This window comes from Chamaea fasciata, unplaced genomic scaffold, assembly GCF_029207755.1.
Source record: "Chamaea fasciata isolate MVZ Bird 193981 ecotype frontalis unplaced genomic scaffold, bChaFas1.0.hap1 SCAF_21, whole genome shotgun sequence".
Lineage (NCBI taxonomy): Eukaryota > Metazoa > Chordata > Aves > Passeriformes > Sylviidae > Chamaea > Chamaea fasciata.
Window position 1 is genome coordinate 7,749,112 of NW_027094106.1, and position 25,144 is coordinate 7,774,255.

Genomic DNA, 25,144 nt, shown 5'->3' on the forward strand with positions numbered 1-25,144 from the left:
TTGCTGGAGGCCTCAATACTCAAATACTCAATACTCAAACCCCCACAAGGTGTGTGCTCAGCGCAGGGGACCCTGCCAACCCCACAGCTTTAGGGGATAAAGCCAGTGCACTCAGCTTCTGAGGCTTGAAGTTTTCACAATCCCATCAATAGGGATTTTACAGTGGTTTTGTTCACAGTGCTGTGGTAAATCTTCCAAACTCAAAAAAAAAATCCACTAAAAATCCCAGGCAAGCTGGGATTCAGGCAGTGCCTTGGGTATTTGAGAGCAGCTTGCAGTCCTTAGAGAGAACCCTCTTGCAATGAAAGATTCTTCTCACTAGTCTCCATGTCTGCTCCATTGGGCACAGGCATGGATTTACCAGGCCTGGGGAGGAAGAGGATTTAATTGATGCTGCCAGATGCAGTACAGACACCCTGGCTCTTCTTGATGTGGTTCTAGGGCTCTGAAGTGCTTCCCATCACCAACATCATGCAGGCTGGGATTGCTTTTCACTCTGGAGAAAATATGGACCCAGTTTCTCCTACAGCAGATGTTAATCTTCAAAATATGTGGTGGGGAGCACTTATTTCTCTGGGAAGGAGGAGGAATCAACCAGCTGAGCTCACTGGACTTCTCTCTTCCTGCTGTGTTGGTGATGCTGTGGCTCCACCTCCATTAGTAACATTCCCTGTTTCAGTGTGCAGGGCATGAGTGGGCACAGGGAGACGCCAACATTCACAGGATCATCAGGGTTTTTCAGGCTCCATCATCATCCAGAGCTGTGTTCCTCAGTCATTGCTATAATCAGCCTCAAAAATCAACATTTTAGTCACCTGCATGTTGGTATGAAAGGTGAAATTGCCGTGTCAGGCAGCGGGAGCAGCTCGCAATTACAGGAACTGGAGGAAGTGTCTGACTCACTGGGCCAGAAAGTGCAGTTTCCAGCCATGGCACCAAATCCAAGTCATTTCTTTCCAAGCTGGCAGAGGAGGTTTAACCCAGGCAGTTCCTCTTCTTCCAGAGGAGAATGTGGATAATGAACCACCCAGGGAAACGGGAACCTCAGTTCTTGTTAGTCAGAGAGGGAAGGCCTGGAGTGTTTGATGGGCAGAGAGGAGCACACAAGGAACACAACATTCCTCCTTACCAGGTACAGGAGTTTAGGTCTAGAAACAGGTAAAGTTTTCTCTAGAGGATGATTTGCAAGGACAGACAGAAACAGATGGTTTTGAAATATGCACCGAATAACTAAAAACTGGGAGAGTGGGTGATTTGCATAATAAAAAGAGGGTTTAATTAGAGTAATGGGTTGAAACTGAGGCAGTGTCTTGGTTTAGACAAAACCTATGACAGGCAGGGAAAATGTATCCTGAAAAGATGCTGGGGCACATACGCTACATGTCTACCCAAAGAATTCCCTTTGGAATCACTGGAGGTTTCAAACACGAGCCCATGGATGCAGATTTATCCAGTGCCCTCCTGACTGCAGTAACGAGGGACCTGCAGGTTTTAGAGCTCTTGTTTTGGGGACCCAAAGCATCTGAGGTTTTCTTTCAACTGGTAGATGTTCACCGTCAATGCTGCTTCATTTATTTGCCACAAAAGAACTTGACAAAAAGTGGAAGGGACTTAAGTTTGTTACAGCTCCTGAGCATTTCATGTGCTGCTGCAGCTGATACAAAGTTTAGCTCTCAGTTTAAGTCCTGATGGTGGGTGAGTTTTTGCTCCCCTCATGTTGTTTACAGGTCTAAACAGATCTTTGGAGGGAGAGTGGAAATGAACCATTGCCCAGATTTAGATGGATGAGACAGATAAAAGATATCTCCATTCTAAAAAGAGAAGTTTGATGTTTTGAAAAATCAAATGACTGAACCATTAGTTCAACCTGAGTTTCTTATAGCATGAAAGTTCCTGCCCAGTTTTGGTGCTCACCCTCCAAAAACCACTTGAGTCAAGCAGTGGCAGCACGAACTTGAGCAAAAAAAGAGTAGCATTTAGGTGGGGCCACGCTTTCCTCACTGTGTGTTCCTTGAGGCATTTTCATGTTGCCTCATTCCCCAGCGCTGCTCAGCGTCACCAGAAACTCTGGGCCACAGCTGAAGATGCCCAAACTCAGCCTGAAACAGCTGCAGAACAACCCTGACCTGGTTAGGAGACTGAGGCTCAGCAGCCAAGAGAGGTCTGTGCTTTGGGAGACCTTGCTGAGCTGGCATATGTCACAGGGGAGGCTTGGCTCTCTCAGCCAAGAGCCAACTGCAGAAAAAGCTGCCTCTCTCCTGCTCTTAAAACTGCTTTGAGTTTTTCCTCCAAAGGTTTTATGGCCTTGTGAACCTCCCCCCTGCCTGTGCCCAGGCTGTGACCTACAGCACCAGCAGCAGGACATGCTCACAGGACAGGGACGAGAGGAACAGTCACCACTCTGCACATCTGGACTGCACATCTGGACTGCACATCTGTACAGGGAGGGCTGGCAAAGGACTCTGTAGGTTTGGGCTGTTGGTTTTTGCCTCAGGAGTGGCACGGGACACTGAGAACAGCACAAATGCAGGAAAACAGACTGGAAAAAAAGTAACAAACCCAGTCTTCCCATTGCTTCTCATTATCTCATGCTTAGGCAGCCCTGACACTTTGCCAAGAGAAGGGATAACTGTGTCCTGGAGTCAAATATTGATGCCACTTCCATAAAGTGGATTTTTACCACGCTTCTTACAACTTAATCATTACTGAGCCCATCCCTGCATGGGGAATTGACCACAGATTTGGGAATTAGGGAGATGCAGGTGGAAATGAGCCCTCTGGCAGGTGGGGAGAGGGTATAATAAGGGAGGAAGGGAGGCAGCTTTGGGTTTTTTGGTTGTGGGAAGTGGTAGAAGTTGAGATATAGGATCAGGCGTTTCTCTGCTCTTCTGTTCCCTTAATGTGAGCCCTGGCTGTCAGTGGGGCACTGCTCAAATGCAGAATCAAAATGCAGAATCTCAGGGCAGCAGCTGGAATTGGGTCCAGGAAGTGCAGTTTGGAAGAATAGGAAATAATTAGGGTAGCAACTTTTTGCCCAAGCAGAAAGAATAAACTGCACAGTGCTGTGGTTGCAGGGAATATATTTGTGACGGAGGCTCCAGCAACCCTTCTCCACCCCACCCATGCATGGGACTGTTCTTTCCAGGCAGGGATCTTTGGGAAGCAGATCTCCAGCCATGGGTGCTGTGCAAAAATGCATCACAGCATTGCTAAAGAGGCTAACTTGTCCCTGCAGCCCAGACTGCACCAACTGGTAAGTGATATCCCAGTGTTTTCCTGGAATGACTTCCCACAAGGCTGTCTCCTGGTAGGTGAGAGTCACACACTTGCAGTCTAATTCATTTTCCTGTTGCTCAGCTGCATAAAGCAGCCTCTTATCTTGCAATTTATGAGCATAATGTGTAAATATTTGCAAGTGCTACTCAGTTGTCTGGAGAGGTGTGAAAAGCTCTTTGTGTAGCAGCACACAGAGGTGAGCTCAGGACAAGTTTAACTCTGAGGGGAGGGGTGAGGAGAGCACAGTGAAAAATCATGGAAGACTCCTGTGAATCAATTAAACACTATGCTCAGGGGAAGTGGGCTGCTACTGGTATGCTCAGTGTTTTAATTCTCATATTTTGGATTATTTTTAAGGAGCTTGGGGAATGAGATAATGGCAATCAGTAATTTACAATTATTCTTGGTGTTAACCAAGGTCAAAAATGCATTTAGATAGTGGCTTTTCCCCTTAGTGACTCTGTTGGGGTAGTGAAAATGACAGAATTAAATATAAAATCTCAATAACTTCTAATGTGAGTTGGCCTGGGATGGGGTCCTGTATCAAGAGAAGAGCAAATACAGCTCTGACTCTCTGATGTCAGATGGAAAATCTCCAAATGCTCATTCCCTCCCATCTGGAGTTTCCTTCATCTTGTTCATTTTGGTTTCTACTGAGTCTAACACTTGCTAGGAAAGCAAAATAATGCCACACAGGGCTTCTGCTGTTTATTTGTGCTGCACAGACTGTCCAAAGCTGAAATTTTCAAGTAATTTTTAATAGGAGATGCATGTTGTTAATGTTCTTGACACTTCTGGCATCTCTTCAGTAGCTGATGCAGCTGGTAACTGCTGTAAAACTCTATAAAATGGTCATGGTCATGACAGAGCCTCTTGCAAAACCCTCCATGGCTCCTGAAAAATTCTGCCCTTGTCAGAAACATCAGGGTGGAGCAGGGAACAAAAAGGCTGAGCAGGTTAATGATTAAAACTGGAAGAAAATGTTTGCACAGATGTGACCGACTGCAGCTCTGCCTCTCATTTCCTGGCTCTCAAGTCTGTCCTCACAAGCAGCCCAGCCCAGGCTCACAGCACCCCAAAATTCTGTTTTCAGGGAGATCAGCCAGAAACAGGCAGGGCTTCTGCTCCCTAAATCTGAGAGCTGCAGAGGAAAGGCCACCCTGGGGTTCAGGGGGTCAAGGCTGCCCTGACAGAGCAAGGAGCAGCTGTTCCCAGTGCAGGCAGGAGGGAGTGGAACTGCTGAGTGGGAGCTGTTCACAGCTCCTGCAGCCCCTGCACCTTTCCCTGGGCAGGCTGGGAGCAGGGCTCTGCCTCTCTTGCTGCAGCTTGTCCCAGTTTTTCCTCTCTGGATAACTGCCACAGCATTATAAATAGACCCTGCTGCTAGGTCCTGTGTTCTGCTAAACCACACAGATCTGGGGGCTTGCAGATAGAGCTGCTTTCCAAGTTCAAAGTCCTGCTTGCTGCCAAACTCATTTTCTCTCCTTAGTAAGAGGATTTCTGTTACTGTGGTTGATCAGAGGTAAAGCAAGAGTCCTCAAATACACCTTCACCCAGATTTCATGTGGCTTTGCCTATTTCCATCCTCAGAGTGGCTTCAGTTAAACAGTTTCTCACAGTTTGTGTTGAGAACCAAGCTGCTGCTCTCCCAGGCAGGATCCAGTCCTTATTCCAAGTTCTTACAGCAGCAGCTAAAAGACCATCAAAGCAGCTGCCTCTGGGTTGTCACAGTTTAGCTCAGGCCTTTGGCAAGATGTGAACAACATTTTCTGGCTTGGAAAGGTTTGGAGTAGAGCAGGAGTTTGTGTCGGGCAGAGCTGGATGTGTGCTCAGCACCTCCAACCAAAGGGAGCCCCAGTGCCAAATCCAACCAGCCCAGGCACAGCCCCTTTCCCCACGCAGCTCCTGGGGAGCTGATTCATCACCAGGAATTGTGCAGTGCTCCTGGCATTTCACACGAGGTCTGAGGCAAATGTAATACCCAGCAGACCTGTTTCTAAAGATACTTTATGAACGGGAGGAGCTTACCTTAAGTTTGTAGATGCGTTTTAATGCCATAATCTTCGGATTAAAATGTCTGTGTTGTAGTGTCCAAAGACATTTTGGTTTTGCTTCCAAATTTTGATCTACCTCCTACCAAAGAACACCACCCCAAACTTGCCTTTTTTTTTGCCCTTGTCTGCAGCTGAAAAAAGATTCCTGTTTTGCTGCCTTCATAGTTCCTCTTAAACTCTCATCTAATAATTAAGTCAAGACCAGCAGCTGTAAATACACCTTGCAGGTCTGACTGCAGAGACATACGAGTTTTTCACATCCTATTTCTGGTGATAATGCAAAGAATCTGTAAAAAGAGCAGAGGAACTTCTGGTCACTCTTCTGGTATGTCCCAGACCAGGATTCTGCATTCACCATTACTCAACAGCTCCAAAGTAGAAAAGCTGAGAAAAGCCATTGCCTGTCACAGGGATGTGAAACCCACCTGGTTGTGTTCCCACAGCCCCTGTGGGGATGTGTTCATTAAAAACTTTAGCAGGTAGGGGAGAATTTAAACACACCCACCACGTTTTCCCTGACAGCACTGTGAAAGTATAAGATTTTCTAATGTAGTTTGTAAATTTTTAAAGTAACAGCAAAATTTTTTGCTTGCTGGAACACTTAGGATCATTTCCTTGTTTTTGCTTTCTGCCTTCTGAGTAGGTCCATGCCGTATTATAATAAACAGAGCATGACATAAAGGTGTCATTTACAACCCAAATGCAGGTGCATCACCATTTTCCTTTGCAAACAGCGTGTAAACTGCAGAGCAGTGATGGCCTGAGATACTCCACTGCTGCCAAGAAGTCACCTGTGAGCAACTCAGCTTTAGTAACACTCCAGTGTGTAATTATTGCCTGTGTGTCATCCCACTTTGGCAGCTCTGAAGTCAAGAGTTGTTGCCTGGCCAGTTTCTCCCTGCTCCCTAATTTCAGATGGAGCAAACCCCGTACGGCCGCGCTTCCTCGGCGCTTCCCTGGCTCTCCTCCCCAGCTGAGCACACCGGCTGCCTGGAGCAGCCTGGTTCTGTGTTTTCAGGATAGTCTGGAGCCTGACAGTGCTTTTGCTCCTTTGGCAGATGAGTTTTGGATGTTGTCAGTGGGGCCTCGCTTTGGTTTTCGCCGCCCGGATCCGTCCACGCCGACATGGAGGTGTTGTGAGCAGGGTGAGTGCTCCGGGGCTCTTTGGGGTGTGATGCTTTTGGAGAGAGGGAAATCTTCCAGAGACAAAGGTGAAACCCATCCTGCACGCAGAGAATGTGTTTCTGTTGTGCTTGTTTCTGTTTTTCTGGCCTGTAAATGGCTCTCCTGAGCTGTGCCATGCTGTTTCCTTGGGCATTCGGGAGTGGAGAAGGACAGGCCTCATTTAATTTGTGTTTGTCAGCCTGGAACACTGTTGCACTTCCTAATTCCTGTGCCAAGAGGATCCAAAGTATAATATCATACAAGCAAAACTTCAATACATTCATCATCTTCCACCAAAAGTTTCAGCTACTGTAGTGACCACTGAAAGCCAAATATTAGTTATAGAATAAGTTATTTCAACTCAGAAAAACTCTTCTTTTTGTTTAATTCAGAAATAGACAGGTAAATAATATCAAATAATTTTTCCTCAGGGAAAAATCTTGCTTTTCAGAGTTTGTTTTTTGTGTTTGGGTTTTTTTTTTAATTTGTTTTTTTGGTTTTTTTTGTTTTTTTTAAATTTCTGTTAGGAAAAACCTCATAGGAAAGTAAAAATTCCTCACCAAGAGCAGCATTTTTGGTAGCACCTGAAGTCTATGTGTGCCCCTGAGAAGTTTAAAAATCTTACAGGAAGATGAAGCTCTTCCTACCAAGTGTAACTTTCTGCTGATATGACTCATAAATAATGCAGAAAAGTCAGAATGAAGCTTTATCAGCAAATCCCCTTGGGGAGGGGATTTATTTTTTATGGGCCAGCAAGAATTAGGTCGTAGGTGCTGGAAGGTGTCATGGTCTGTTCCGAGGAGCCTGAGAATGAAACAGCCCTTGGAAATCACTTCCCCTCCTCTGCCCCCAGGGAAGGGGAGCCCTTTGTGCCACAGCATCACAACTGAGTGAGTGTTTCTTCTGTTTTGTAGGATTCTTTCTTTAGCCACATCATATAAACTGCTACTGAGATACAAAGATACAGATATGTGTGATTTTTCTTGTTCTCAGATAAGCAGAAGGTGAGTCCCTGATAATGTGTAGGAATGGCAGAATCCCATCCACCAGCACAGATAAATTCCCTTTTCTTACCCCCAGCACACTGGAGGTCAGATACCAACTCCTCAGGTCCCTTTCAAAGTAATTCTTAATTCTATAAATCAGTGCAGGGTTTTTGTCTTGCTGGCCACTTCAAACAAGCCACTTCCCTGGTGGCCTGCAAGTGACAATTAAGGAGATAATGGGAGTAGAAAATAGTTACAGCCAAGGACAACACTCTGTATCAGGTTAGGTTAGCCACACTGCTTAGATCTGACACTTTTCAGGCTGCTGCTTTATTTTTCTTTATCTGTCAGAGATTACAGAAAATGATAGTGCACTGGAAGCTGCTGATGAAAGCCCAGCTTAGTTTTCATCTCAGCACACAATTAATTGTGAATAAAAATGAAGCAGACGCTACCTCAGCACTGTAACAAGGTACTTCTGCTATGGTGCCTGCAGTTATTTTCTTGGGAGGGCTGAGAGCTCATTTTAAATAGATTTTGGCTGGGATACAGTCACATCTCTGTGCTTTTGAAAGTGTACTCCCTCTGTATTTAAGGAAATCTGTCCTCTTTTTTTCCTTCCCAAATTGCTTCCTTCCATCACTGATGGTTCAGCAGTCCTTCATCATCCAATAGAACTTCAGTGCTATGTTTGATTATTTCCCACCTCTCCTCAGAGGTGCAGCCTGTTCTCGAGTCACTGCTGAAATCTCTGTGGTGAAAACCGACTGCTTTGAGCTGCTGCCCTTGCAGGAAGGTGTTGCCATCTCTGAGCAGCTCCAGCATCACTCACAAACAAGAGGAATTTAGGAATGTAACCTTGATCTTCATTCCTCCAGCTCTTCATTCTATTCTCCCACCCCTCTGACTTCACACCCAGCTGTGCCCTTCTCAACTTGGCAACTCCTTTTGTTGACTTTTGGACTTTTTCATCTGTTTCCACCTATTCTCTTTCTTTAAAGTCACTTATTTTGTGAAGCTATTTAATGTCCATCACCACCATGGTCCCCTTTTATTTGATTTATATCAAGTATCCCAATTTCCTCTTCCTCGGGATGGGAGCTGTCTTTGCCCACACTCTGCTTTGTATTCTTTAAGTACTTGGTAAGAAGTAAATAGCAGAATTATTTATGAAGTAAGCAAGACAACAGTCATTTGTTTTAGCTGTGTTTAGACTAAATATTTATCAGTGTATTCACTGACACAACATGTGTCTGGGGACTACGTGAGTGGCATTTCCAGAGCCACAGACCAACCCCCTCTTCCCACCTCCACTGTGTCATCACCAAGTTCAGCTCTTCTCTGCATTTACTAAAAGCTGTGGTGTACTTTGTATGCAAATAAAAATATTTTTCCCCTTATAAATTATTTCTATGAAAGCTGTGATATGAATTCATAGGGAATTCATCCAAACTAGGAATGTTTCCTAGTGTGAACCCACCTGCCAATGGTAGAAAACACAATAAGAATTTATTTTCATGCCTGTTTCTTCAGCCAGCCTTTGCAAGGTAAGGAGTCCTTTCCAATGTTTTAAGTTCCTATTCCACAGAGTGCCAAGAGATTACAGCTGCACTTGGGAGTGTTTGGACCCTGTAAATTCTCGGTTCTCTGTACTTGGGATTGAAAATTGCCATAATTAAACATTTGTTGTTTATGCATTAATAGACTTTCACTCAAATACCAGTGTATTTGATATTCTTGGCTCCTCTCTCATACCAGGTGTCATGTCTTCTCAAACACTCTGAACAATCTGCTTTCTGTATCTTGATACTCCCATAATGAAGGAATCCTGGTGCTAAGGCACACTGACAGCACTGTGACAGGAGCAGAAAGTTTGTGTGTGTACATTTGTCACATTAAGGAAAGTGGAGTAGGAGGGGGAAAAATGTGTAGATGATTTTGTTCAAACTTTGCAGGCAAATTATTTTTACCATTTGTCCTTGGGTGTGGAGGCCACTCCCTTGATTTCCTTGGGAATGGATCCCTGACCTCATAAATCTTCTTGGGTTTACCTTCAGTGAATTTTAATGTATCCTGAATTCACCTTCTTGCTTTCAAATTATCCTGGGTCATTTAAAATGATTCCCTTGAGTATTAGACTGAGAAACAGGGACATGTTCTTCATTATTCCTTACAGAATTCATGCTGTGGGTGTTCCTAGGCAGGCAACATGCATCAGGATCCTTTTGTGTCGTGCTGGGGGTGATTTCCCTCCAGCAGAATCATGGGGTTGTTTTTTTTCTTTTTCCTGAGGAAACGTTGGGAAATCACCAGGACACAAATCCTGGCTGTTATCCATGTGATCATTTAGCTGAGCTCACCTTGGGCATCATTTTCAGTCTGCTGCTTCTGCTGTTCCAATGCAGTGAGAGTTTTCAGGGCATTTTCTTTGTTCTTTTCACATCTGGAACCTTCCTTGAGTCGTTTTCTCTTGCACAGATCTTCCTAGAATTTACTACTTTTATGAAATTGTCTTGGTCAGGAGCAGACTGCTCAGATTAACTGTAAAGATGCCCAACTTTTGGGCTACTTATGAAAGTCATCGTGCTCTTTCTGTTTCTCTAAATAACACACACTGTCACTGGGACTGACAGGCTCCCTTCAGTTTAATTTAGGCACAGGCTTGAATTTATGGTTCTCCTCTACCACTTTTAATGGCACTTGTCATAGACTGAAATTTAATGAGTCATGTGTCTAACCCTCCAGATCTGACACATGAAATGGGGGAGGGGGGGGAGGGGTGCTCAGCAGCTGAAAAGTGAGAAACTTTGGGGGAAAAAGGATCAATATTTGTGTGTTTACACATGAAGAGACTGTAAACAGGTAATTTGGTCACCACACTTCCTTCAAAGGAACGGGAATCAAGTAACTGATGTGTCTCTACTGCAGAAACATGATTAAAGATAACAACGAAATTGTTCCACTAATGGGCAAGAAAACAAACCCGCCTGGAATTCCCCCTGCAAACCAGCAAGAGAAAAAGGTGACTGAAGGCACTCCCACCAAGAAAAGGTAGGACTCCAGCTCAGTCTAAACCACTAAAACGCCCTGCTTTATCTCCTCTAGGAGATCTTTACTCTGAAATACCACCAACACCTTTGTTCTGTACAACCTCACAAGAATCCGATCTAATGATGGTTAATGTTTGGTATAAAGGGATATTTTTTTAAGATATCAAATGGAAGAACACCCCAGGTTTTATGTAAGAGATACTGGCCTGAAAAAAGGGAGCATTTCAAACTTAGCCTCACATGGAAATGTGAGAGATTATGGAGAGGCAGGAGGCTGGGAGAGCAGGAGGTTTGAAAAATCCTATCACAAACAGAAACCTAAATTCACTCTAGTTTTCATTAGTCTGATTAATGAGACTATTTTGCTGTTTTATAAAATATTCACTTTCATTCATAATTGATATTAGAGAATTAATAAAGGGATTAAGGGTTTGTATTTAATATGAATGGGGAAATATAAGTAATGTAATTCCTGCCTGATACTCTGGAGTCAACTAAGTCACTGTAGAATTTTCATTCATAAACTTTTCATTCTGGATAATTATTGGTTATTATGCCAATTTCAGAAACTCTGAAGACCTGGCCAATTGTGGCTATTCTGACATTTATGATTCTCAATAATCTGAGGAATCACTTTTCACAGGAGTGGTGCCATTAGTTATTTGAGATCCACTGCCTGGGTGGTCCAATTTATCTTTCTGTCATTAAATTCAAGAAGAGAAGCTCTTTGGTGGCATATGGGTGGAGCCAAGGTGTCTGAACAGCTCATGATACACCCAGCACTTCAAAAAGCGGCAATTCCACGGCAGATTGTGGAGTTATGGGAATATTGCCAAAGCCAAGCCCTCAATTACTTAACTCCTATCTCACATTCATTGTGGCCTCAGGAATAGTAACCTTGGGGTTTTTTCCCACCTCTCAACGCAGAGCTCTGGGTGTGGCTGACAGCATTCCTGTAACGCTCAGCACCGAGATCACGTGGATTTTAATGCCGGGCTTTAACATATTCTGTTAATTACATGTTCCAATGCTGCTTCATCCTGTTCCTTCAAAACTCTCCCTCCACCGCCCCACCAGCAGCTGCTGCGCTCCCAGGGTGGCATTTCTCACTCTCAGCGTGTATTGGCAATATTCACTTTTCTGAAGGACATTCCCTGGCATTCCCTGTTGGAAGCTCCTGGAATTTGGGTGGATTAAGTCTGTAATTAAGCACAGGAAATCGGAGGGGCAGGCGGGGAGGAGGCTGTCAGAGCCTGCTGATGGCTGTGGGCAGAGCACCCGGCCACGTCAGTACCGGGCTATTTGATGGCACCCGGCTTTGCACGGTGGCTTTTGGGGTGTTTTTTCACCACCATGACATCCCCAGGTAACCCCCAAGCCAGGAGAGGTGAGATCTGTCTGCCCCCAAAGCAGGGTTCCCTTCCCAGCTGCTGCACGGCTGTTGGATGCCAGAATTAACACCTGGATCATCGAGCCGTTGGAAAACGAGATGAACTAGACACTGCTATTTTTAACAAATATCAGCAGGTTATTCAGTAGTGTCCTAACAATACACTGCATTTTACCATCAATGCAAGTACTTCAACGAGATTTTTTGGGGGAAGATGCAGTTAGGAAAAAAAATGCCCTATGGACAAACCCATAAATATTAGGTGAATTGGAAAGGTTTTCCAGGTGGCTGCCTTACATTTTAGAAATGTAAGGCAGTTTCTGAACAGCCCCTGTGGGAGATACTGGATCCACCACTGAAACTCCTCTGCCTGTGGTGAGCTGTAGCAATGTTTTACTGAGATCCAGTAAAACCAAATCATTGATTTTTGCGTCTCAACTCTGCAGGCTTTTAAAAGGTGAAATCTTTGGTTTTGTATCACTTTTTCTGTGTTGCTCCAAATTTTATTTATTTTCACTATAAATATTTATACAATTATTTATAGGGAAACCAGTAAAATGTCATGCAGGCAAGAGGACACATTCAGCCCTGGCTGGTGGAAGTGCCTGATGTCACTGAACGTGTGACCTTTCAAACTTTCTGATTTAATCGCTATCACTGTTAATGGGTTTGAAATGATCCATCCTGATGGCTCCTGGCTGGAAGAGCAAGGACTGGGATTAAAAGAATAAAAGAAAAAAAGCATTTTTGTGTGGTTGGGCAGTGAGAGGAGCTGGGTGCAAGGCTGGTTTAGAGATTGCTGCTCACACATGTCAGGATCTGATGCCATGTGTTCTGAAAATACCTTGGGAATTTTGCCCATCTGCCAGCCTGGAAGAGCTGGGCACAGGCTGGAGGTTGGGATCCCCTCAGGGGAAGCAGATAAGCTCTGCTCCAGCTCAGCTTTAATGCCAGGAGAGATAAATTGTCAAACTTGCCCTTGGTAGTTCTTTTCTTGATTTATGGTTAGGCTTGCCTTTTATGACTGATATATTTTTTAAATGCACTGTCTTCAACAGTTCCCACTTTTTCCTGGAGATTGATGGTTTTGAAAGCAATGCCACTCCCAATAACACCTCTCCCCCCGTGTTTTCCAAACCCATGGATTCAAATATTCGCCCGTGGTAAGTCACAGATGCACAAGCAATGGTCCTGCTGCAAATATATCTATTTTCTTCCCAGCAGCTTCCCCTTAATTCTCCTTGGGCCTCAGTGCCAGGATTTCACATGACTTTTCATAGCTTTTGGTCACTTCAAAGACAGAACTTCACTGGAGATTTATCTTTGGTTTTATCTACTACTGTCATTTCCATGGAATAAATCAGGCCTCAGATCTGAATAAATTTAAAATCAGTATTTTTATTATTTTTTTAATCCTAGCCTCTTATTCATGATGCATTAGAACAAGCTCCATGCTCTCAGTTGGGTGTTTTCTGCTGTGTGAAGACCACAGCCTAATTTAGCAAGCTCTGTTCCCAGCTGCCTGCTGACGTCTTCCCTCTATTGCTCATTAACAATCCAACGTGGAAATGCTGAATCTGAAATATTTAAAGCAACCATTTATGCTGAATGAATAGAGAAAAATTATGACTGGGAAGAACACATTTAATTTAAAAAAAAAAAACATGTGGGGAGCTAACAGCCAATAATTATGAGTAAGGGAAATATGTCACAAATCTGGCACAGGTCCAGAGTGGCCAAAGGTTTTTGTGTCTGAGGGTGTCTGGTCAGCTTTTAGGAATTGGCTGACAGGCTGATTTTGGTTTCAGAGGAGAGGTGTCCAAATTTCCCCCTCTCATTCAGGAAGTGACCTGCACATGTGCTTTGTCACCACATTACTCAGCTTTCTGCAGGGAAGAGACAGATGGAATAAGAATGGACTCAGAGCTCCCAGCTTTATTTCAAAGGGAAGGGAATACCTGCAGAGCAGTGCTGTCCATGCATCTGTTTTGTCAGTAATCAATAGCTCAGGTTCCCAAAATTATTAAGCTGAGCTAGTTCATCCAATCTGAACCCTAGAGAAAACAAAAATACAAGTAAGAAACTCATTAATCCTAATTTTTCTAAGTCAGATCTGCTTTTAGTACTGTGTGGAAATTATGTACAGTAATTACAAAATATCAATGCCATTGAAAATCCTTTAAATATATCACCCAAATATCTATTTAGGGCCCAGTCCTCAATTTCTACCATTCAAGTCAGCCACAAAACACTCCTCAATTGCCAACAGTGTTCTGTGTAGTAAATCTTTAGGTAAATCTTTCATTGTGGACTTGCAACCCACTCACTGCTACTGATTTAGCTTTTGTTTTGTGCCAGATGACAAATTAAGCCTGTGCAAAGGAAGAATGTGAGCTTCAAGCATTCAGGGTGATGCATAAAAACCAGTGATCATTAAAAACAATGAAGAAAAAAGTTCCCACGGTTTCAGGATCTGTAGTGAAATAATATAATGAAACATAAAGCAGATTGCTTTCCTAATGTGGTCTTTTTAAAAACATAATAAAATCCTGTGAGTCTCTTCATTTTTATCACTCCCTTTAAAATCCATGTGGGAGATAAAATGATGGAATTAAAAGGCCGATGTCAAATTGGACTAATTTAAGCTCTAGTGTAGATACTCTGTCCTACCACTGACTATTTCTTCATGAAATTTGCAAAAATACCTGCTAATATCCTGGCATATTTGCTTTTCTTAATCTGCAGTGCATCTGGAAATGGGGAAGACATGGATTCCCCACAGTCTCTTCAGGATGATGCCACTGAATACAGCCCTAATGTCGAGAGCTGTGGGTGAGTGGAGACACAAATATTTCTCAGCACATTTTCAGCTGATTAAATCTGTGGTAGGGTAGGTGTTACTTATTTTTCCTGCCATGTTTTAGGGAAAAAAAGGTCATGTGTGTGCATGCCTTTCTGATCCTTCAAAAATTAAATGTTGAAATAAACAACTCTGATCTCTCAATTTTCATATTTAGTGGGAGGATTCTTTATATATAGTGGGTGTTTCTTAGATGGCAGGACCTACACACCACAGTCAGGCATGGAGTATTTCTGCTTGAGGGAAATATGAAATCATTCTTTTTCCAGAATAAAGGATGATCAGAAAGTGGTGTAAGGTGTGAGGTTAAGAACTCCCTTCTGCTGACAGAGCAGCACCAGGTAACCTCAGCACTGCTATCAGTTGTGGCAGAGCAAAGAAGTGTTTCTTAGCCTTTATTCTAGAAGAATAATACCGAATAAACTGGAAAAAAACCACAAAATGCTTGAGAAATGTGCTGTTTATAATAAAGCACCCTCTCACCAGCCCACTTACCTGCAAATAAGCAATATGAGAAATGTTCTGAGCTATCCATGGAAGCGAGGCAAGTTCGTGTGGTTTGGGGCAAATAACTGTATTTGGTTTTATTCCTCTTAAAAAAACTAAAATAAACCAGGATAAATTGCACCAGCGACTTCATGATGATTTCTCACAATTCAGTGCTAACACATGCCAAGGCCCTGAGCTGACGAGTGCCAGGAAGAAGCTGAAGAGGAACCTGTTCCGGGCAGTGTCCGAGGGAAACGTGGAGGAGCTGCAGCGGCTGCTGGCCGAGCTGAAGGAGCGATCGAGCGCCTGCACCAACCTGCCCGTGCCAGGTGAGCTCTGCAGCCCCCTGCGGGAGGGCTGGGGCTGGCTCAGGGAAATACCTTGATTTCCTAAACCTGGGAAAAGTCTTTATTTCCTAAGCCTGGGAAATGTCTTTATTTCTCTGTGAATTTGGGAGTTACAGCTCCGGGATGTCCAACAGGAAAACCAAGGTTGCCTCGGTGCTCAAGAACAAAGTGAAACAGGGTGGAGTAATGGTTTGGCAAATAGTTTGTGTTCATTTATATCCCTCAGGTTTCACCCCTAATGGACAGAAGTTTAATAAGTAACAATGATCTAATCTCAGAATTCACTCATGTAGATTACCTGATGAAGAAGTTCACGGCTTCAGACACTGGCAAAACTTGTCTGATGAAAGCTCTGCTGAACATCAACCAGAACACAAACGAGATAGTGAACATGCTCCTGTCCTTTGCAGAGGAAAATGGCATTTTGGAGAGATTTATCAATGCAGCATACACAGAAGAGGCATATAAAGGTATTGCCATCTGATAGCAGTTTTAGGTATATGGTTAAACATAACCTCTATAAAATAATGATGGTTTAAATCCCTTGAACCAACTTTTTTCCATTATCACTGGTTCCATCCTTAGTGAAACATCATTAATGTTTCAGAGTGTTCTTGAGAGACTCAGCCCTAAATTCCTGTGTCTGCTTTTTCAGGCCAGACAGCTCTAAATATTGCCATTGAGAGGAGACAGTATGAAATCACCCAGAGCCTCATAGAAAAAGGAGCTGATGTCAATGCTCATGCCCAGGGTATTTTCTTTAATCCCAAACACAAGCATGAAGGCTTTTATTTTGGTAAGTGGAATTGAGATATTTCTGGAAAAGTTAAGAAGGAATACCCCAAGCTTCCATAAAACAAGAGTTTAATCCAGTGCCATCAATATAGAAATGTGCTTTCATATATTAAGATGGTTAACACAATATTTTCTATTCTGATTTGAATGCTTGAAATAAAACATGACCTCCTGTTGCATTCTGGAATTCTGTAGGTGAGACTGCACTGGCTTTAGCAGCGTGTACCAACCAGCCAGACATAATTGAGCTGTTAATGGACAATTCCAGGACCAATATTTCCTCTCAGGATTCCAGAGGAAACAATATCCTCCATGCATTAGTTACCGTGGCAGAGGACTCCAGAACACAGAATGACTTTGTGATCAGAATGTACGACATGATTCTGCTGAAAAGTAAAGACAGAAATCTGGAAACAACCAAGAATAAGGAGGGTTTGACACCACTGCAGTTGGCTGCAAAAACTGGGAAATTAGAGGTGGGTGTGATTTCAGTAGCATCTAAGAGAAACTGGTATTTGGGGAGTTAATTTTGTTCAAAACACAAATATTTCCATTGCAGTGTTGTTTTCATGCTTCAAGGTTTCTCTGTAACTCCCTCCCTCTGTACAAACTACACAAGCTGTTCAGAACCAGCCTTCTGCTGTACAGAAATTCTGCATTTACCACCAAACAATTTCAGAAAACTCACTAGAACTGCTCTGTTGTGTTGCTGTAGAATTTGGTTTGCATAAATCAACTGTAGTGTAAAGAATTGGCAATGGGATGATTTAGAAAGTAATTCAGTTCAAAGAAGGCATAAATGAGCACATGGAAAATTGTGCTTTCATCCTTTAGAAAAATATCTCTGACAGAAAATCTGAAGGCATAAAAACCACTGAACTTATTTCTCAGAGGTTTTTCACCTCCAGCACCCCTCACTGAGTAACACAATTACAAATACGTTCAATTGCACAACTGTACCAAATGTTATAGGGAAAAGGTGGGAGTTTGGGCGAGTATATTCATGTGCTGTCTCCTTTCCCATGAACAGCCCAGCTGCTGACAAATGATCTGTTCATGTTTTAGATCTTGAAGTACATCCTGAGCAGAGAGATCAGAGAGAAGCCAAACAGGAGCCTGTCAAGAAAATTCACAGACTGGGCTTATGGTCCTGTTCAGTCTTCTCTGTATGATCTGACAGAGCTGGATACCACTGCTGACAACTCAGTGCTGGAAATCATTGTTTATAACACCAATATTGGTGTAAGTTGCCTATTTTTATATATATATAATTTTTTTTTCTAGCAGTACCCCCATTTTAGATGTGGCAGCATTGCGAACAACTGAATTACTTGTGAACAGTAATTTTTGGTTCTCAGGTTTTGTATCAGGAGTAAGATAAATTTTATGCCACTGCATAATGTCAGCTGTAAGCAAACATGCATTCAGCTCCTGCAACACAGGTTAGTTATTTTGGGAGTCATTTTGTCTTTCCTACATTTGAAGCATTAATTTGACTTAGGAACATAAATAGGGCCAAGCTGGTCAGTCCAAATAAACTTTACTTAACAGGTTAGTGTTTAGGTGTTTAGGAGTGTTTGATTTACAAAGCCAGGATTTTACATTTGCTGAATTCAAATCCTGCCACAAAACTTCCATAGGAAGCAGGACCGGGAGTTCACAGGAGAGTTTTAGCTCAGTCATAATTCACCAGGCTGAGAATGGCAGCTTATCCCAGCTGGAGGAGGAATTGTCCCTTTGTCCCATCTCAGGGTGGTCTGGCACATCCCTGAGCACAGAGGTGTTCTAGGGCAGCAAGGATAGCATGGGATAAAATACACAAAATTCCCAGCTAAAATTCAGTCTCCTTACAGGCAGCAAGTTGAAATATTTAATTTTTTTAATTTTATTTTTTTTTCTCCTCAGAATCGTCACGAAATGCTGACTTTGGAGCCTCTGAACTCACTCCTGAGGATGAAATGGAAGAAGTTTGCCCGGCACATGTTTTTCATATCCTGCTGTTTTTATTTCCTGTACAATGTAACATTAACATTGGTTTCCTACCACAGGCCTAATGAAAATGAAGTGAGTACAGCAGCTGAATCTCACCAAATTTTACTGACTTAAAAGGCAACAGTATTTCCTGAATTGTATTTAAAATGCTAAAACAAGAGCAGATATTTGGAATATCTGGGTATAGAGGGACCATGTTCTCCCACATCAGTGTGGGAACATCAGGTTTGCATTTTGTGGAAGTGACCAAAAATACAAATACATCAAGAAAATTCTCCCTGGAAGGGAGGAAATTGTGAACCCTGAGAGTTACAGGTGTGAGGGTTTCTGTTGCTTTGCCTTTTACCCTTCAGGGATGGAACTGAGATTTTCCTTCTGGATTTGTCTTGCAGGCTCCTCCCTATCCACTGGCTCTGACCCGAGGAGTGGGATGGCTGCAGTTGTCAGGACAGGTGATGGTTATGTTAGGAGCAATATTTATAGGCATAAAAGAGGTAAGATTTCTTTTTATTAACAAATATCCAGCTAATTTGTAAAGAACTTCTCTAAATTTATGAATATGCTGCTGCTGATATTGGCAATACACATGGAGTATCTTTGATATGTGTAGTTTTCAAATCTTTGGCACAATCACTTACTCAGAATGACCCTGGTTATATATTTGAGTACAACTGTGAAATAAATATAAGGATGTTTGCTTTTCAAATTGTCAATGCAGAGATCTGATATTTGTATAATATCAGTATTGTCAAATTATTGGCTTTAAGGACAAAAGAATTGCAAGTTGTAATGAGAAAAAAAATCCCGTGGTATAACTTTGCCATGTTCTGTGAGTAATTAAAAACAGTAACTTAAATTATGCCAGAGATGGCAGAATTTTAACCTTTGAATTTACAGCACTATAAAACATTAATTCCTAAAAGTTACCAAGTTTTATCAGTAGATGGATTAGTGTAGAACACCAGTTAAATTATTTTGAAAACCAAATTTTAGGTCTGTTTTCTCTTCCACCATGCTCGTATTTTCTTTTTCTGCCTGCACAGAGTGTGGCCATCTTCCTGCTCAGGCCCTCAGACCTGCAGTCGATTCTCTCTGATGCCTGGTTCCACTTTGCATTGTAAGTCTGATGTGTATATCTATTTTTTTCCGCTACATATAAAATTATCTATCTCATGGTCACAGAGAATGTGCTCCTGTAGCAGACATTCACTTTTTTCCCTCAAAATTATCAGTTTGAGAGGGATGGATAGAAGTTTACCTGCAGCTTTTCTGTGACACAAACTGTTGGTTGCACTGTCAGTAACAATATCAGGGTTGATGTGCATGGAGTGGATTTTTCCCACCTGCTAGTGTCTTCTCTGTTTGTGGAAAAATCTGTAGTGATTTTATCAATTCATTAAGCTAAAGCTGCAATTAAATAGCTTCTAAGATATTGTGAGGATTCTTAATGTCTGTCAGCAAAATGTGCAATTGAGCAGCTCTTTTGGGAAGAATATTTTACCTAAATTAAGCTTTAATAAATACAATCCTTATATGTTAATATACTTATACCACTTGCACCGACCTATTTTATCATTAAACTCTAATGCTAATTTCATGGGGAGGATAAAAAAGCAGCATGAAATTACAAATTAAGCCTAAAGAGCAAAGAAATCTTGTTTTCGTATTTTTCCATTCTGTTGTTGGTTTTGTGCTAGTAATTTCTCTTTTACATATATGTTTGTTTTTTAACAGTTTTATACAAGCTTTGCTTGTGATCTTCTCTGTCTTTTTGTACTTGTTTTCCTACAAAGAACACCTGGTGTGTCTTGTTTTGGCAATGGCCCTTGGCTGGGCCAATATGCTCTATTTCACCAGAGGTTTCCAGTCCATGGGCATCTACAGTGTGATGATTCAAAAGGCAAGTTTTTCTTTTGTGTTACCTGCCTGATGATATTCCCTCGTTCTACAATCCAAATCAAGGATATTCAGCAATTATATGTATTTTATAGTTCATTTTGAAATGTCTTATTTCCAGTTTTGATGCATTATTTCAGCAGAACACACTGTTCTTCAACAGCAGGAGCTAGTTTGTATCCTAATATTGACATTTTTATTACATTAAATATGTGAGTAGCTTGTGTTTTTTCCAGCTCACGTAGTTCTGCAATTTAATTGCATCATAATCTGTAATGTCTGTATTGGACAGAATTAGTCACTCTCAGAGAACACACCAGGCTTGAGACAAAAAAATCAGACTTTTGGCTTTGTTTGCTCAAGGAAAGCAGTCTGATGCTTTAGTGTGCGCCTCACCTGTATCCCTGCAGAATTCACAAGCACAAAGCTAGTTCTGAATTTTAATTTCTGTCAACTGTTTCATTCCATTTTCAGGTCATCCTGCAAGATGTGATCAAGTTTTTAGTTGTCTATATCGTGTTTTTGCTGGGATTTGGCGTAGGTAAATATTACTGGAGAAAAGCACTGATGCTCTGTGTTGAGTGAAAATTTTAGCATTATTATGAATAAGAACCCTGTTTTCATGAGAGCTCATGTTGGGGTTTCTTCTGGCTGTTAAGTTTAGATGTGAACAGATGAGCCATTTGCCTCAGTCTCAAATCCCTGGAATTTCATTTTGATGTGGGCTCCTTCTGCTTCCTGGAACTGTCACCTGGCTGCTCTGTATGGCTGGGCAGCTCTGGCTCTCTTAAGCAGTTTGAATTCTTTGGGATGAAAGGCCCTGTATTCTAAATAATGATTGTGACTGAAATTCCCTTGTGCTTTCTTCTCAGCTCTCGCTGCCCTGATTGAGACGTGCCAGGAGGGCGGGGAATGCCATTCCAACAGCAGCCTGGGACCTGTCCTGATGGATCTTTTCAAGCTCACCCTAGGACTTGGTGACCTGGAGATCCAGCAGAACTCCAAGTACCCTGTCCTGTTTCTCCTGCTCCTCATAACTTTCGTTGTGCTGACTTTTGTTCTTCTCTTGAACATGCTCATTGCATTGATGGGAGAAACAGTGGAGGATATTTCTAAGGAGAGCGAGCACATCTGGAAACTCCAGGTTTGTTTGGGAGGTGCTTGGACTAAAATCCTCATGATGACACAACAGGTTAAGTGTTAAAGAGAATCCTCATTTGGTTTTGCTTGTGAATAATAGAAATAAATAATTCCAGTATTGGAGAATTGTAGTGACTTTGGAATTAACAATCTTAAAGGTGATATCATGCCTCGGATTCCCAACCCATGCACTGCCATGACTTTCTTTCCCCTGGATATATCACAGAATGATGTGTTTCACTGTTTTTCCAGGAATCTGAATCCCTATTTGCACAAGTTGTCAGTGATTTGCTGTTTTTGGTGTTGGCTGTGGGTGGAGGTTTGACCTGCAAACTGTGCATGCTGTGAAAACAGACCATGGCTAACTATACTTATTTTACTATTTACTGCCAATAGAGAGCTAGGACTATTTTGGAATTTGAAAAATTCTTACCAAAATGCCTGAGGAAAAAATTCCAGCTGGGAGAACGGTGTAAAGTGGCTGAAAATGACACCCGGGTGTGTTTAAGGTAAAGCAAAGCCAGAATAATGTGCTGTCAATTCTGCTGTCTTTATGCTGCTTCAAGGTTATTTCTCCTCAAAACCATCTTTAAAATATTTCTATTATCTCTCAAAATTATGCTAGATGCACAAAAATATAATTTGGGGTTTGTTTCTCGGTTGTAACCAGTTGTTTAAATAGGGAAAATGTATGATTTTTTAATGTAGGCAATGGTTTGGTAAGAAAGCAGATTTTCATCTTCATATGTTTTTAATGCAGAAGCCTCAAATCTGCTTGCAGTAAATGTCACTTTATCATAATCTCCTTTGAATGTCAGCTTAAAAGCAATCACATTTAAGTTGATTGGTAATTGGTGATTACCATATTAAAGAACTCTGCTGTTTAATGAAAAATACTTAAATATTTCAAGACTGTACTAACAATGTGTGAAATTATGAAGTAGTTTTGGTATTATCCTCACCTTCAAATAGTGCCTGACAGTGCAGAAGACATTCAGGCTTTTAGTGCCAGCAAAGCAGGTGGTAAAGTGTGACAATCCCTGGAAAGAATAAAGGGGGGAACATCAGTGATGTAGCTGGGGGATAATGCATGGTGGTAACACAATTTATCTACAATGTAAACAGGATTAATGAAGTGAAATGGACCGAGTGGAAAACCCATGTTTCATTTATTAATGAAGATCCAGGGCCAACAGGTACTGTGGAATTTTATGACACCCTATTTGCAGAATCTTTTCTCCTTAGAAATGCTTTTTGATAGAGTTTTGTACCTTTAAAAATATAAACTCTTGTATTAAGCCACACATTATTGCTAAAGAAACTAATGGTTAATATGGCAGTGGTGTTAAATTACTTTTTGAGACTTGGAGAGAGGGTTGGTGACAAACAAGTTTTGTAACATATATACTGGATGACATAAATGTTGGCCAGGAAATCCAAGACATCCATCTGCTGGCAGGGCAGGAGTGTCCTTGAGAAATGAGCTCCCTCTGGGGTGAAAAATTTCTGTAGAAGATATGGTAGCAAACGGAGAGCTTGCTGTTTAAATAAATACATGTTTTTATCAACAACAACAACAACAAGGTGCAAAACTCTGATCTTGCCTATACAGTTTCTACCATATCCTGTTTTGTTTACAATGCATTTTTTTGCAGATCCAAGCAAAATTCAAGATAATTCAAGAACTAATAGCAAAAACACCCTGAATACGTTTGAAGAAATGGATGATTTGCCTGAAACTTCTGTTTAGTTGTGCTGTGCTTGACGTGTGGCTCTTTTGAAGGTTAAAAGCATCAGCAGTGGATGCTGAAAGCTTTGTGGCTGTTTTGGACAGCTGTAGCCAGCTGGAACACAAACTTTCAGTGACACAGTCTGATGACTTGAACCCATTTATTCAGAGCAGCTGAGCTGAAATAAATGGGATTATTTCACTGGCTTAGTCCTGAGCCTCTCAAACTGTTGCTGTCCAAGTTTGCCTGGTGCTCCTCAAACTTGGCTCGAGATGTTTAACTGGATAAAAAAGGTCAAATGTGAGATATTTCTTCCTTTTGTGGAAAATTAAGGCCACTGTGATCCTAATCTGCTGGTTTTTGGAATTTCTTAACTCATGAGAAACTCTTTTTGTACACTGAAAAAAAAATTCTTGTTGTGGAGAAAAGCAAAGCATTTCAGTTCTGAAGATGACTAAATGAAGTACATTATTTTGAAATAACAAGGTTCTGGGTACATTTGCAGCTTTTGCATTGACTGTCAGTGTTACTGGAGGCTTGGTCCCATAAGTTGGAAAAAGCCTCCTCAGGTCTCAGTGGCTTTGCCTGATCTGTTTTCCTCTGTTCAGTCCCCAGGGTGTAACTGGAGTTTGTTGCTGTTTATTTATTACTGTGTGTCTGTGCCTCCCCATGAAATAACAGGGCAGAAATATAATTCCTGATGGAGGATATTTGCTCCAGTCTCAACAGTACTTTTCCTCCTTGGTTTTCCCATGCTGTTGCATCTTCCTACATAAAAAGTCACCACACTGGAAGTTCTTCTGAACTAATTTTTGCATTCAACCACTTCAGAAAAATCAGAAGTCAGTATTTCTTCCCAAGGTGAACAAAATTAGTTCAATGCAATGCCATTCCAGACCTTATTTTTTATTCAGAGGACTCTTAATGCATTTCTGTAGCTCTTATTTCACTACCTGTGATGACCAAGTACTATGAATTATATTTTTAGTTTTCTATTTTATGTGTGTATATGTAAGGAGAAACATTTGTTCTCTGTGTACTTTTAAATTTCAATTAACATGTGTCTCCAGTGTCATGGCTTTTCAGCAGAATTATTCATGTGGTGCCTGTTTTAAAGGTGCTATTTTAGGTGAGACTCAGGGGAACTCAGTTCTGTGTTTGAATGATAATAAGAATTGCATTGGATTTTGCAGCTGTGGGCAAAATGATCCAAAAGACTTTCTTAAGACAGAAGAGATCGTGAGGGAACCCTGCAGTGGGAAGGATAATGCAAAGATATTTACAGGGCTGGTGAGCATGGGTCCTGCAGGACGCCGTGTCCTGAGGTTCCAACCATGGCCTGGATGGATAATCCACAGGAAACTTCAGCTGTGTTCTGGCAGGGCACAGGAATTTGAGGGAAGGACATTTGTGTACCCACAGACCACGTCACACCTGAGCACTGTTTGGCTTTCTCAGAAGGAGATGTGAGGATGAGAAGAAAAATCCCCATGGTCTCAGAATCTTTGATCTTTGCTGGTTAATTTTGCACCAAAGCTGCCAAGGAAGGACGTTTCCTCAGGACTGCACAGGTCTGCTTGGATCCTTTCAGTGCCAGTTTTTGTTCAAAGGGAAAAAATACCTCTTCACACACACTCAGGAACCAGGCTGGGCCATGAGGCCACTGGAAACACTACGAGACCTCTGTGCTGTGCTGAGGCCACTCCGGGCTGTGAACAGGGAAGGCACAAAAACCCCTACAAGGATGTGCTGAGCCACTGCCCGGGTACAAAACTGTGTGGATGAGCTCAGGAACCAGCTGGGGGTTGTTTCTAAAAGCTCTCACTGAGGTGAGAAAAGCTCTCACTGCCCTCCTGGTGTGGCCACAGGGCTCGGCCACCTCACGTGAACCATGTGCTGTCTCCAGGCTTTTACCAAGGACACTCTGAATAATGACTAGAGCAGGTAATTCTGTGCTTTTTATACCATGTTTATT

The 25,144-nt window shown here is 42.1% G+C and overlaps 1 protein-coding gene across 1 annotated transcript; it reads left to right on the plus strand.

Annotated features, from left to right (window-relative positions):
- Positions 1-2,849: 2,849 nt before the first annotated feature.
- On the plus strand, positions 2,850-25,128 carry TRPV3 (transient receptor potential cation channel subfamily V member 3). Its single transcript, XM_066202178.1, has 19 exons — positions 2,850-3,253; positions 6,389-6,475; positions 10,409-10,531; positions 12,979-13,083; positions 14,666-14,752; positions 15,441-15,598; positions 15,910-16,086; positions 16,272-16,412; positions 16,607-16,887; positions 17,477-17,653; positions 18,317-18,475; positions 18,796-18,897; positions 19,447-19,520; positions 20,138-20,303; positions 20,774-20,840; positions 21,172-21,443; positions 21,836-21,948; positions 22,565-22,635; positions 23,095-25,128. The coding sequence occupies exons 3-19, from the start codon at positions 10,413-10,415 to the stop codon at positions 23,187-23,189; spliced, it is 2,364 nt and encodes a 787-aa protein (XP_066058275.1). The 5' UTR covers positions 2,850-3,253; positions 6,389-6,475; positions 10,409-10,412; the 3' UTR covers positions 23,190-25,128.
- Positions 25,129-25,144: the final 16 nt, after the last annotated feature.

What these genes read in the sequence shown, in the direction of transcription:
- TRPV3 (XM_066202178.1), top strand. Translation starts at nt 10,413, where the DNA reads ATGATTAAAGATAACAACGAAATTGTTCCACTAATGGGCAAGAAAACA. An exon ending in TATTTATAGGCATAAAAGAG is followed by an intron (nt 18,898 to 19,446) that starts GTAAGATTTCTT and finishes CTGCCTGCACAG; the next exon opens with AGTGTGGCCATCTTCCTGCT. An exon ending in GACACCCGGGTGTGTTTAAG is followed by an intron (nt 21,949 to 22,564) that starts GTAAAGCAAAGC and finishes CAATGTAAACAG; the next exon opens with GATTAATGAAGTGAAATGGA.